General features: G+C 38.8%; 1 protein-coding gene across 8 annotated transcripts in view; it reads right to left on the minus strand.

The window, feature by feature from the left end:
* The window catches only part of CTNNA3 (catenin alpha 3), a 424,834-nt gene that overhangs the window by 74,266 nt on the left and 334,983 nt on the right, over positions 1 to 15,585 (minus strand). For all 8 annotated transcript variants that reach the window (XM_051618547.1, XM_051618545.1, XM_051618546.1 and 5 more), the window contains one exon: positions 5,647 to 5,798. In XM_051618547.1, the coding sequence (XP_051474507.1) occupies positions 5,647 to 5,798 (152 nt within the window). The remainder of the gene's footprint in view (positions 1 to 5,646; positions 5,799 to 15,585) is intronic.

Raw genomic sequence — 15,585 nt, forward strand, 5'->3', positions numbered from 1 at the left:
TACCAAGACAATATGAATTGTTCCTGGTCTTTCCTCTCTATGAGGTCTCACAACTCTGTTTGCAAGGAAAATTATAAAACTGCAGAAAATGTCTCTTTTTTTTCAAATGCCTCCCTGCTTCACTTTCTCTAGCTTTTAAATAGAGGTTCAATTCATGTGTGCTATTGCCCACATCTGACAGGATCTAACTCATTCCTGCTAAAAAAGTAAAAACAAATAGTAAACCCTGCATGTGTAGCATAACTCTGTCATTAATAAAAGCAGAGTTAGAATTTAAACTAGACACATTAACTGGCTGAAAAGAGAAACAGTATGATAGGAAGGTTTTCACCACTTGCTATCTTCCTTTCTGAGAAAAAGACATTGTGAAAATTCCTGTAATTTTGCTGGACACAAGAGATCGAAATCTGCTGCGATGTCTGTTACTGAGAGAAATCAAGAGTACTGAAGAGCTCACAAGGTCTGTTATGGATGAACTCTAAGATTTCTTTAAAACAGAATGAAAAACTACCCAGAATTTGCAACCAACAAAAGGAGAAAAAGGAAACCCCATCCCAAGGGTACTCTGAGGTACCCATTTTAGAAAGGGTCACACTGTAAACATATGAACGTGTAGCCAAACTGAGTTTGATTTTGCAAGGAAAATTATAAACCACAGTAAAAAACTATTAGCTAAAGAAACAAAAAAATAAATAATAGAATGGGGATACAGTTAGGATCTAGCTGAAATAAAAGTATCTAGGTATGACAGAAAACCAAAATGAATGTTTTGCCTCAGTTTTCTGGGTGACGGGGAGGGAGACATTGGGGTGGACATGAGATACAACAACACAGTACAGGGAATGGCTGCTCAATGGTAATAAAGGAACAATCTACAGAAGAAACACCCAAGAGGCTTAACACCATAAACTCTGAGGGAACCTGTAGTCTCCACACCAGAATTCTAAAAGAAATAGCACATGTAGCAGAAAAGGTTTTTAAGAAATCAGGTAAGAAACACAATCTCAATATACATTTTCCACCTCTTATAAAATTAGATAACACAGGTTCCTCATTCACTGCTTCCACAAACAAAAAAGTAGTAAAAGCATTTTGAATAGAGTATACAAACATGTCCTCCTCTTCCTCCTCTCTGGTTATTATCCATTAGAAGACATTACCACTTTCTACCACGTTTAATACCCTAGTGGCATATATATTGTCTGTTCCTTCAATCCAGCTGTCTCCTATTCTTCAACAGACTACATTTTTATACAGAGCCTTCAAGCATCAGTCCTAACATTATGCAATTTTTCATACTTACTGTCTCAGAAGCTGCCAAACTCTTTCCTTTAACTTTTCCATATATTCCACGTGACAGAATTCTTGTATTTATTTCTACTATCTACTCTATTTCCATAACAGCAATATTCTGATTAAAACACCATCCAGATAATGTCCAAGAGCTCCTGGGCAAAATCAAGCTCCCGAGTCTCTACAATTTAACAAAACTCAGATGCTTCAAGAGTCATAAAAGGACTAAGGAATTCGGACACTAATATACACAGGCAGCTGGATCAAATATCGGTTGATTTCAAATCAACAGCTACCACTGGATTAATTAATCATTGCGAGTGAAACAATGAAAAGCATGTTAAGGGAAGCATCCTGCAGCCTGAGAGGCATTTGTATTACAGCTCATCAGTGCAGCACACCTTCCACTTTCTAGTTATTCTTAAGTGTTATTCACGTTATACCTGCAGGACTGGCATGAATGTTATCTATGTCTACGGTTAAGCTTGGGCATTGAAAACCATATCTGATAATTTACATTAGCAACAGTATTTGGCAGCATTTTACAGCTAGGAACTCCACTTTTTATAATATTCTCTCTGTGTAATTACATGCTTGAAGTGCTTCCTGAGGAACTGATCTGGAGAGTTTCTGATTTTACTTTGAGGTTGAAAAATTGCCACCTGCAGATCAGTGTCCTTGCTCATTTACAGCTCTCAATTATATTTTCATCAACAATTCCTTTCCCTGGTTCAGTCTTGCAGTCCCCTGTAATCAGAAACACATTGTTCTTTAGCACTTTATCAGTAAGCCAGTGTAAGTCAGCCACTGAACATGCTCATTTACCCACCATGGCTGTTGTGGAACAAGCACATGTCTGAATAACCATCAGATTTACAAAAGCTTCTTTCAGGAAGACTGGCATTGCCTGTGTAAATAAATCCTTCCTTAAAAAAATAAGCACCAGGGTTTCCCCAGCACTCTCTGTGCTGGCAGTCAGTATCTCTAAGGGATGGTGGAGTAGCTGACTACCATTTCACCAAACCTCAACAAAAAATCCTCTCTCAGTGTCTCAGTAATCGTATTCATTAACTAAAAAAGCTGCACATGACCTTTTCAACAAATTTGGTTGTGGGTTTTTTTGGGGTTGTTTTGGTTTTTTTTTAATATCTCAGCTTTTGTCAGGACTCCATAAAGGAATAGTTATGATCATCTCGAGTTCAGGCCCAAAAAGACCTGACATAGAGAAGACTCAGATGTCAGAGTAACAGACAGAAAAATCTTTGTAATCTTAAAGAAGAGTACCTGAGTCACTAAGAGAAGGCAGGATTAACAACTCAGGCATTAAGGAAGCTTAACTGATCTGCAAAAAAAAATTAAACATCATGAGCTAAACTCTTAGCCAACGTTAATTGAAAGAGGAACTGACCAGTAAACTTCACAAGAGGATAATCTCAGTCTGGTTCTTTTTACCAGATAAATACAACTCACACAAACTCCTGCAATGGGCAAGAATCTTAAAGAGGAACATGGACAGGGAGTACAATCCTGTGAAGAGAGACATCTTAAGCCTGGGACAGGCACAGACTTCTAAGTCAGCAAATACCGAGGGGAGAGTCCAGAAAATTTGCATTGACAGAGACCTTAACATCAAAACTGCTCATCTACCATGGCACTTGCCTTTCCCTGAGTGAGACTCATAAAATCAAAAGGAAAAGAAAAAAAGAATACAATTACACCCCCTAGTGTCCCAATCATTTGGGATGTTGTCTAGCTCACAAGTAAAAGGCCCTATGCTTTCTTCCTTGTGTCTGAGGCACAGAGTTTCACCCTAGAATTACTTCCAGTCCTAGCAGGACTGGAACTGAACCTACCAAGTAACATCTGCAGGCTGCTAACATCATTCACAGTGTAAACCCATGAGTAGCTGAGATCACCTACCAGGACACTTATGTAGTGGGGTAGGCAAACTTTGAATCTGCACTTGATCCAGTTCTAAGGACTGACTGCTCCCTTACAGGACACAGGATAGGATTCAAAACTCCACTAATGTAACGTACTCCAACAGCAGTGGCACTCATCACACACATGTGATTTTCCTGGTACATATTTGCCTGTGTGATTCTGAAAGTATGTGTAAAAACTCTTTTATCCAGAGGTGTACAGAAAAGAGGTTTTACAATTCCCTGCTAAGCAAGAAATTACATCCTGTAAAGTGTACGGTTGTGAAAATACATCACCAAAAAGGCCTTTTCAAATAGAAATGGTTACAGCTTGGACTTCTGTCAAAAGGTACACAGGTTAAAGGAGCAGAAAATGGAGAGGTTGCTTTCATCTCTATCACAGACATGCCTACTGCTGTGGGATCTGAAAATGGTATCTGACCATGGCAGGGCGGTATGAAAACTGAACACATGCAACATGTTGTAAGAGCAGAATCCAACTCAAAGGAAGCTGACAGGCACAAACAGAAGGCAAGCAGACACAGGAAGATTCTTTGAACGCATGTGGTAGAAGCCAAATATAATTCAAACACAATCAGGAAACTCCTAAATCTAGTAAGAAACGCTTTAAATGCTACCGGACAGTAAATTAGCAGACCAGCAACAAAACTTCTGCAGGCAGTTGCAATGAAATTAGATCGTACTAGCTACATGCCCCATAATGCAGTTAAGAACTGGAAAACACAAACAGGCCAGGCTTTAGTGGGCTCCCCAGATAAAGTGTATCCCTCTCTCATTTTTATGCCTGGCTGCATACATGACCACCAAATAAAAAAAACAACTTAGGAACAATCACTTCAAGATAGAATCATATACAAATAACTTGCCAGGAACCCATCAAAAATAACTGCAGGTGAAGTGTGAAAGAAAACCAATCCACAGAACAGCGTTTCCAGGATCTCTCTTCAGTATATAAACAATTTCAGAACGACAATTGCAATAAGGATAAGACATTTTAAAGACTCTGCACATTTGAATTCCCACTGAAAATGTCTAACTTACTTCACTATGCTAACGCTAGTATTTTCCATGTTAGAATCACAGAATCATAGAATGGTTTGGGTTGAAGGAGCCTTAATAGGTGATCTAGTCCAAACCCCCTGCAATGAGCAGGGACACTTTCAAGTAGATCAGGCAGCTCAAAGCCCTGTCCGAACTGACCTTGAATGTTTCCAGGGATTGGGCTTCTAACACCTGCAACCTCTGCCAGTGTTTCACAACCCTTAATGTCAAAAAATTCTTCCTTATATCTACTGTAAATCTACTCTCTTTTAGTTTAAAACCATCACCCCTTGTCCTATTGCAATGGGCCCTGCTAAAAGGTCTGTCCCCACTTCTCTTACAAGTCCACTTTAAGTATTGAAAGACCACAATAAGGTCACTTCTGAAGGCTGAACAACTCCAACTCTCTCACCCTGTCCTCAAAAGTGTTCCACGCCTCTGATCACTTTTGTGGCCCTCCTCTGGACCTGCCCCAACAGGTCATGTCTTTCCTATACTGAGGATTCCAGAGCTGGATGCAGTACTGCAGGTGGTCTCACCAGAGCTGAGTTGAGGGGCAGAATCACCTGCCTTGAACTGCTGGCTACACTAGCCTGTAATATGTTTTTATATTTAAAATAAAGGAAGAATCTGTTTATTACTATCTTCTCAACTAAAAGACAATGCAAAAGAATCCCTTCCTTTAAAAAAACATATCTACTTTTTAATTAATATTTAGTTTTATTTAAAAACCAAATGGCTGAACATCCAGATACGGCAACTCAACTGTTACCTTGTACCATTTGAATTGCAATGTGTGGACTGAAGATATTTGGGGGAAATCCTGAGAAAATTCTGTTTCAAATTTTAAAAATAAGCTATTCTGAGGCATTTTCTTGAACCTCAGGAAAAAAATACTAGAATAAGTACACTAATTATAATTGTGTACAATTGACAGAAATGAGGCTGTTAAGTCATCTGATGTGAAACTGACTTGACTTCAACAGGAGATGATCAGGATGCACTGAATATACACTCCATTCTTGCATGCCACCGAATCAGGCTATGGGTAAAGAGGTACAAGCAGATTTGGTTTTGTAGTCACACGCTGATCATTAATGAAGTTAATGAAGATCTGTATTGATCAAACATAACGAAATATTTCTAAAAAACAACAGACATTTTTATGTAACATTTTCATCCGGTACTCAGTTCTAGCCTTCCTCAGTTATTACGTGTGTGTCATTGCAAAGCAAATTTCTCAGATCAGTTCAATCTGTATATGAGCTCTGGGGCTTTGTTCACATACATAATTATAAATTCTCCTGAAAATGCTCTGATGTCCTGTACTTTCTATCTTAGAAATGAATAAAATGAATGAAAAACTTACCCGAATCATCATGACTGCACATCTGATGTTATGAATTGTATCATACACCTTCTTAGAAACGTCCACAAACTGGTTATCATCAAAGAGATACACTGTGTTCTTGCTCAAGCTCTCCAATGCAATATTTACTTGACTAATAAACTCTGGAATCACTATTAAAAAAATAAACAAATTAGTGTATCAAGGATAAAACATTTAATTTCTCTTTCTGGCAAATTTCCTCACATTGATTAAAACTTAATTTTTAAAAAGCATTATAGTAGTAACATGATTAGTTTTAGGTTGGAACATATTTGTAACTTTTATCAGTGATAAAAATGCACTTGGTGTGCATGTAAGCTGTGGACAGTTAGACAGTACAAGAAAAAGAAAGCTTAAAAAGGGGGTCAGGGAAACAGCTGTCAAAACTTGCCAGTGACTTCAACAGTAATTTTACCCAGAGAATCAGAACGAGTAACATGACTCAAAGCTGGAACTACAACTAAAAAGACTCCTACTATTTCAGAATCTGCTTTCCGTCTGAATGGAGACAAAACTATCAAAGGACTGATAGTTATTCTCCAAATCATCAAGTCCCACGTTTGTAACCTGGACTTAGCAAGGCACTTTAGCTTGTTTGACTGAATCAAACACGTGGTAAATTTGAAGTCAGTTTGAGATTAATCTATGTGTTACCCAGAACGTCCTGGGAATTTCCTTCTGGTGCTCCCTGGCCTTATTTTGCATGGTGACCTGGTACCACTGTATCTCCCTTGATCCTTCACATCAACTCAAAACAAACTCAACACATGGAATATGGAGTGAAGCAAGAATGCACCCAGAAAATCCATCACACACGGGAAGACCTCAAACAAGTACAGATGAAACTCATTTGCCACAACTCACTTCCTACCACTCGAGAGACTGAAGACACAGGAAAAAAATGGGAAGGGACAGAACACAACTTCTGTAATATTCAGTATGAATAACATATACCTTGTGGAACAGCAGCTTTTTTCAGGCAACGTGTTGGTTTCAAATACAAGTATAATAGGCTTCCCATCCCTTCCTCCACAATTACATGCTGCTCTATTTCCTAAATCCACACCACATGTAGCACTGCTAATACTTTAAGCATGAACCAATTAATACAAATTCCAAAGTATCTAACAAATTTTTATGCAGATGAAGCTGCAGCTGAAGGTAACAGGACTTCTGAATTATAAAACATGGCAATACATACTTGAAATATTAGGAATAATGCCTTAACCCATAACTTTACAAGGAGAAACCCACATAAACCTTGGAGACATCTAAATTAACTATCTTTGAGTTCAGCTGTTTCAGAAATTCTCAGAAACAACAAACTTCAATTATTTCAACAGCAGTGGGAAGGTTAATTTTCTTCTGTAAAATACGTCTCTGTAAGTATGAGACAAATAGATGACATTTAATTTGAAAACCAGGATATTTAAAACCCTTTCTTCCCCATACAGAATATTACCTGAATTAACTTGCCTTCTGAAAAGGTCAGTGGGAAGAAAAGGTTTCTTAAACAGTGTGGAAAAAGACACGGCATAGTTTTTATTAGCAACCAAATGGAATAATTAGGGAGAGCAAGTGCCTCTTTATTTAGCGTTGGGGTTTTTTTAAGAAACACAAATACAGTTTCAGAACTAGAAATATGTGGGGGTTTTTTCTGATTAACAAAGATCTTGGCCCCAACACTACCAAAACAGTTGCAAGTGTGGCAATTTTGAACTGAACAATCACCTCATATGATCACATATAATTAAATGTACAGCTCTTCACATCCACTGCAGAAGTTCTGCAAAGGAGAACGTAAGAGGTTTCCAGAAGTTCAAGACTTCCATTAAATGTAGTAAAAACCCTTAGATGTTCTCCAGAGCCTGCTACATCCTCACTCCTCAGTTCATTGTGCTTCATATACTTTCACTTGTAGTACTGCAAAGCACCAACTCTCCAGTTACCAGCAGCATATTCAGTGACTGCAAACTGCCTGCAGGCCTCTGCTTCTGCAGGACAGGCTATTTCTTCTCAGTTATCTGTTCAGGCTCCATCCTGCACTCCATCCTTACTCCATATGCATATTAATGGTCTTTTTACAGCTCCTCCTGAGGCCAAACTCATTACCACAGTGTATTTGTTTGTTTGAATGAAAACATCACTTATGAAAAAGGATGTTACACAAACACGTACTCCACAGCTCATACCACTACTGGATTATAGAAATATGATCTCAGTGACTTCCCTTTGGTAATATTTTTAAGATGGTCACTTTTCACCAATATGACTTTCACACAGGCAATTAAAACAAGACTAAACTGTAATTCTAAAATATGAACATAACCATCTACTAATGAAGTATATGAATACACTCGGGCTACTTTATCAAATAGTTATTATTTGGTCATTTACACTGTATCTGATTGGGTAGTTCACTCAGACCAAAGAATCCTTTCTTGACTGCTTTGGACTTATTTCATTTTTCAGTCCCCAACCAAATGGCTACTTTAAAAGAGGTTTTGGCGGATATATTAGTTCTTATCCATGGATGACTGGCATAAAAAATACTTTACACTTCATACACCCTCAAATGGTTCAGGCATCACTCTGCAACATTGCACTGAGTGGACTAGGGCTAGATTAATACTATGCATCTTTGCTGTATTCTGCTTTATTTTTCCAGGCAGCCTAACCATAGAGGAGATGTAGATGCAGGTAAAAAAATAGGTTGGACAAGAATGATTTTTTTCAATCTTGCTAAAGCAAAGAAAAAGTAAACAAGTTGTGAGTAAAATGAAAAACTGCAAGTGCTATACATTTTTGACAAAAACATTTTAAGCCCTATTTTGACTTTTGCCTTCTTCTCTTTTTTCTTAATAAAAATTATGAGCAAATTTCAACATGAACATCTGTAATCCTCCCTTTCCCAAGATGGAAGGTGTGGAATAAAAGAAGGTGTTTTGGAAAATACCAGTACTGCTCATAATTGTCATGTTGCAAGTCCCAAACTAACTTACAGATTTCATGCCACCAAACCCAAGTTCTGCACTCTTCTTTAAATTAAGCTTACTTATTTTTAAGTTTATAATGTTTTCCCTAATTCTCTCATTCTAAATAAACAATACTACTTGTATCCCCTTGTCTTCTTTTATCTTTAACAATTTTTGCTTTATGTTGACATGTTCAACCAAAACCAACTAATGAAACCTGTTCACAGTTTAATAGCTGTCATGGCCCAACTCTTAATTCAGAGGCTACCGCATCTACAAGTCACCCTCACATTAGGTACTACAGAAAAGTAGCTTTCACCAATCCTTTTATTCCAATTAGCATCTCTGTGCCTATTGTGGAAGGCCAGTGACAAGAGGTGAAGACATGAGCCATTGTACTTGCACCTCTTCGTGAAGCTGTGTTAAGCAATGAGCATCACTTTACCACCTATCAAGATAGCTTGATACTGAAAAAGCAACTGTTTCCACTTCTAAAATGCCTCACGTATGCAACACTCACCTAAGGAATGCTTTAACAAAAGCAATGTAACAGACATGGACAGAAATTACCTCCAAGAACTGATAAAAAAAATGACAACTTTTTGTTCTCCTCAAGTCAGATTTTTCAGGGTTTTTAACGGGAGGAAGAAAAATACCTAACAAAACATCTGTTTCATTGATTTGACAAAGGCAAAAAAGAACCCAAGAAGCATCTTCCTAAAGAACAAAAACACAGACAACTTATTTTTCACCATTTCTATACTCAAGTACTACAAATAACAGTACCTGGTACTCTGCCATCTCTGCAGGACAATCCCCAGGTCCCATTACTTGTTTATGTTGAAATCACAGTTTCCTACTTACAACATTATCTTAAAATTATTCCAGGCATGAAGAGCTCATGAGAACTTATGGAAGTCACAGAATCACAAAATGTTAGGGGTTGGAAGGGACATCTGGAGAGCATCGAGTCCAACACCCCTGCCAGAGCAGGACCACCACAGAATCTAGGGCAGGTCACACAGAAATGCATCCAGGCAGGTCTTGAAAGTCTCCAGAGAAGGAGACTCAACAACCTCTCTGGGAAGCCTGTTCCAGTGCTGTGTCACACTCACAGTAAAGAAGTTTTTCCTCATGTTGAGGGAGAACTTCCTGTGCCTGAGTTTGAATCCACTGCCTATTGCAGTGCACAGCTGAAAAAAACTGGCCCTTCCTTCTTGACACCCACCCTTCAGATATTTATGGACATTAATAAGATCCCCTCTCAGTCTTCTCTAGATTGAAAAGCCCCAGGTCTCTCAGCCTTTCCTCATAAGACAGGTGTTCCAGTCCCCTAATCATCCTTGTAGCTTCTGCTGGACTCTCCCAGGCAAATCCCTGTCCTTCTTGAAATGGGGAGCCCAGAACTGGACACAATACTCCAGATGTGGTCCCACTAAGGCAGAGCAGAGGTGGAGGAGAACCTCCCTCGACCTGCTGGATACACTGTTCTTAATGCATCCCAGGATATATTGCTGCCCCATGGATAATTAGTTGCCCACCAGGACTCCAAGTCCACAGAGCTGCTTTCTAGCAGGTCAACTCCTAATCTAAACTGGTGCATCTTGCTATTCCTCCTCAGCTGCAGGACTCTATACTTTTTCTTGTTGAACCTCATTAGGTTCCTCTTTGCCCAGCTCTCCAGTCAGTCCAAATCTTGCTGAATGGCCACAGCCTCTTGGTCAATCAGCCAATCTTCCCAGTTTTGTACAATCAGCAAACTTGCTGAGGGTACACTCTGCCCCTCATCCAGGTCGTTGATGAAGATGTTGAACAGAACAAGTGATCTTGTCACTTACGTTACCATGGAAATTGCCTGTTAGAGATGTAGAAGTGGATACAAAGAATGCTGCTTGAAGTGATTTTCTCTTCTGAGTATGTCAAGGACCTACAAGGGTCCAAGCAACTCTGGTGGGAAGCCTTTTCAGGTAGAAAATTACCTCATTTTCAGTAAGTATTCACATTATGTCTATTAAAACTGACTGATACTTAAAGGAACAAAAATAATTCTCTTGATTTTTGGTGAGCTTTAAATCTCCTGAGTACTATTTTTTGTGCTGTTGCACAACTCCATTTGCACTCTTGTGTAACACTTGTATTTTAGTATGACAGAGGTAACTCAAAAAGGACATGACCCATATGAATACTAAATGACATTCAGAACATTGCACCCTTAAAAAATTAATCAGAACCTGAAGTATCAGAGGAATTAGTACCATTTGCTTTCTCCTATTAATAATCATGCATGAAAAATATTTTTTAAATGTCTCTGCCACGTTAACTTCCAAAAATACTGTTAATGTATTTTTTCCACTAGTATTTATATACAACAGAATATTTAAATGTACATCTTGTGTGATATGCTTAACTATAAGGATAAACACATATCTTTGAGTGGAGGCCATTATTCACATGTCAAGGTGCCACACTGAAAGAAAATGAAAGCACAGTGTGTGGAAGTGAAAGAGCAGCAATGAAACAAAACCATAAATATATTAAAAAGCTCTTGGGGAAAAAAAAGTGTCAACAAAACAAAACCACCAAAAACCCCAACACAACAAAAAGAATAATATTAAGAGCTGTTCAAAACCATAACCCCAAATTTCTATTTTAAACTGTTGTACCATCATTTTTTATTACTTACCAACTAAATTATCTTAAATTTAACAGTTCCCATTTCCGTTTCTTTTTGCCCAGCTCTCCAGTCTGTCCACATCTTGCTGGAAGGCCACACAGCCTCCCGGTTAATCAGCTACTTGGTTTGGTACCATCAGCAAACTTGCTGAGGATACCCTGTCCCCTCCTCCAGGTCGTTGATGAAGATGTTGAACAGGACTGGACCCAGCCTGAGGAACTCCACTAGTTACAGGTCTCTAGCTGGACTCTGCACCATTGATCACCACCCTCTGGGTTCTATTGTTTACCAAGTTCTCAATCCATCCCATTGTTCACTCTCTCACCCCACACTTCCTGAGCTTGCTCATGAGGATGTTATGGGAGACTGTGTCAAAAGCCTTGCTACAGTCAAGGTAGACTACACCCACTAGTCTCCTTGCATCTGCCCATTCAGTCACAGCACCAAGGAAGGCTAACAGGTTAGTCAAACATGATTTCCACTTGGTAAATCCATGTTGGCTACTCCTGATAACCTTCTTCTCTTCAATGTGCTTACAGATGACCACCAGAATGAGCGACTCCATCATCTTACCAGGGCTGGAGGTGAGGCTGACTGCTGCATTGTTTCCTAGATCGTAATCCTTGTCCTTTTATGAAGACTGGAGTGACACTGGCTTCCCCCCAGTCCTCAGGCACCTCTCCCGTTTGCCGTGATCTTTTGATGGAGAGGGGTAGCACAACATGAGCCAGCTGTCTCAACACTTGGGGGTGCACTTCATCAGGGCCCATGGACTTGTTTATATTCATTTTACCAAATTGATCCCTAACCCAATCCTCATCAAGCAGCAGAGAGTCATCCTTCCTCCAAGCTTTCTCTCTTACATGCAGGGTCTGGGATTCATGAGGGCTGGTCTTAGGAGTAAAGACTGAAGCAAAGAAGGTTCTCAGGAACTCTGCCTTCTCTGAATCCTCTGTTACCAGGGCTTCCACCTCATTCAGCAGTAGACCCACATTTTCCTTACTCCTTTCTTTTAGCACTGATGTATTTGAAGAAGCTGTCTACACTACCCTATCTTACAAAGCACCTCTGAAATCTGAGAACCTGATCTAAAATCTGTCCATATCATAGGAGGCTCTTGCTTTGACCGCTGTAGGCCTGGGATCACACTGAGATGGAAACAAGCCTTTGATTAAACCCCATACATTGTGGTAATTCACATGCTTTCCTAAATATAGGAACCGTATTGTCCATCAAATCTGAAATTCCTTTTCTAAGAGTAAAAATGTAACCCTTTCATTTTAGATAAATACTCCTTTTAAGTTCTGTAGGTAAAATCATCAGAATCTGTTGATTAGGAAAAAACATAATCCTTATAAAAGACAGTTAATAGATGATAACATTGTAACTACCTTCTGACTTCCCTATTTAAAGGGCAAAGCTCATACCATCCCCAGAAAGGAGAGCTGTGTTGCCATCTACACTTCAAACCTGACACCAGGTAAATGCCACAGGCAAGCAGCAAGAGTATGGGGCTATCTTTCATCCCTCAGGTGAACATTCCAACAAAGCAACAGTGGTAAAGCAAATAACCCAAGACAAAAGTGAAATAAAAGTAGAAATAAAAGATTCTATGAAAAATAAAAAGGAAAACAAACAAATAAAAACAACCCACAGTAAAGCAGCAAAGCAACAACAGATTCTTCCATCAGAAAAAAAAATAATTATTATAATTTTTTTTTTCTTGGCATGTGAGGTAATTTGCTCTCTTCCCTGTATGTCTTTTCATTTTCCTCTATGCTCATCAGCATGGCTGAGTATAATTTTTATTGCATTAGTCTAATTTTGTTTAGCACTGAGAAAGCCACAGTACAAGGAATAAACGCTTGAACTCTACAATCCTAAGGATGCTTTTCAATCCTATATCCTGGAACTGTACACTATATTAGAGTGAACTAATCTAGAACTTATGAATTGCAGTGGAAGATTTGCTTTAAGGATGTGCATGTTTCAGCAAGAAGTTCAGATGAGACCTGTGGCAGCATAAGGAGAGAGTTGTGGCAAGTGGTGTGTATCCGCAAGTATTTTATTATCCCCCATAATCTGATCACCTAGCATGAAAGTCAGTGAGATGGGTATAGATAATTTGCTTACAGAGGTTTAAATAGTTTTCCAGGTGCAGGAATTTCAGCTAAAGAGATGCATAAGCAAAGTATGTTTGGAAAAAAAAAAAAAAAAGCAGCAGGGTGATATTAGAGTAAATAAGGAATCTAGTTAATAATGCACAGCTTTTATTCAGTACTTATTTCACTTTTTGAGACCAAAGAATAGTTTGCACTTCTTGTGATTTAAAACTAAACATTTGCAGATTTCTTCTGGACTGATATCTCTCAGGTAGTAAGAACATTTTATATTCTGCTAACTTGATCTTCCTGCTATGTATTGTGTCTATTCATATCACCATTTCAATCCAAGATGCTACACAAAGAACTAACAAGTAAATTAAATTAAAACCATCTAAGTTAAGGCAACAGCACTGGCCAAGTCATACCATCTGAAATGTGTTTCTTCTGACAGAAGGTTGAGTTACACCACCCAAGTCATGCTATTTAGAATGGAATAAACTGTTTAATGACTAACAGAGACATCTTCATTAGATGTGTTAAAAAATACTTTTAAATAATAATGGGATTACTACAAAGAAAGATGATTCTGCACTCATTGCAAAAGGCTGAACTGCATAACATGAACATCTTTTTAAAGTGCAACCATTTATGACTCTGTTATAAGTCCACCAAATACAACGCTACTATGAAGACCAAGCTGTTTCTAAATTTTGTTTCATTATGGTACAGACACTTCAAGCTCATATTTTTGTGATACATTTAATTGGTGACATATAATGCTATATCAGATGACTTACCAAGACATACGTGTATATACTGAATGCACCTGCAAGATAGTAAGACTACTGGCATAACCAACAAGCTTTTAGTAACACAGCTAAGCATAAATACATATACTTATAAAAATTGTATCTTTAAATATAGAAAATAAATTTGCATATGTTTGCATACGTATGTATATGTAAGTTAGGTTGAATATATGATAGAAGTTTTGTGGTATTGCATCTTCACAGCTAATCAGAGTTAACTGTCCTGAATATGAGAAATGATTGATGAGTGAGACCAAATCACTGGCAGTGTGATTAATGACTGGCAATCCAGTAAACTGCTGCTTTTAAGTTGGAAAAGGCCCAAACTGAGCCTTCTTTTCAACACACTAATTCAACTGCCTATCTGGAAAACATTAGTTATTTTCATTTCCACCAAGACAATTCAGATATCTGCAAAGTCACTGTTACTCTTTAGGACAGCAGAATGGACAGTTATGGGCATGGGTCATTGCTTGTGACTTTGGGATCTGTGAGCTGTCTCTCCAGCCCTCGCACAGCCTGGCAAATACCCGCAACTCTGCAGCTGGGCATTAGTGCAGTGCCTGCACTTACAGCATTGCAGCTCCAGACTTCAGGGGTGACTTCAGGGATCATTTTCCCCCTCACTGCACAAACGTCCAGAGAAACACAGATTTCCCCATGCAAGGTATTAGAGGCAGGTCACAGCATTCGAAAGAGCAGAAAAATTCCTTTAGAGCATATCAATAATCTACCCATTTTAAAGATCTCTTCTTACTGCATTTTGCTGCCATGCTCAAGGACAGACTGACCAAGAAATCTCAGATCAGAGACACTTCCCCGTAAGTCATAGCGGTGAAGAATTTCACATTTTTTTCTTCCATTTCATAGCAGACAGTGTGGCCCATGTTGGCCTACCTTACCTCATAAGCTCCCTGCTATCACAGGGCTTTTATGTGCTGTGGAAACACCCACTCCTCCTGAATATAGATCACAGCACAGAACAGCATGGCCTTCTTTAGTCTAAGTGAAGTCAAAGGGTATAATTCAGAGGCATCTGCCTCTAAATACCCTGTCTGTACTTAACTAAAAAAACAACAAAACAAACCACCCGATTACTTTCCACAAATGACTTTCATAGGGCACACAGAGGCTTTAGTTTACCTGCAGTCCAACTGCAGACCGCCATCAAAACTCCACCTGTATGTCCTCACTTGAAAACCAGTGATCACACAGCAGCATGATGACAAATGAACTTCTGGGTTTTGGTTGCAAAGCTAGTTTTGAGGTGCTTCAAGATTCTAGGCCAACTTGCTACCAGGCCAGACAGTTGACATGCTAGTACTGGCACAAGGAAGGTGGCAGAAAAAGGCAGA

The sequence above is a fragment of the Apus apus genome, chromosome 4, assembly GCF_020740795.1.
Source record: "Apus apus isolate bApuApu2 chromosome 4, bApuApu2.pri.cur, whole genome shotgun sequence".
NCBI lineage: Eukaryota > Metazoa > Chordata > Aves > Apodiformes > Apodidae > Apus > Apus apus.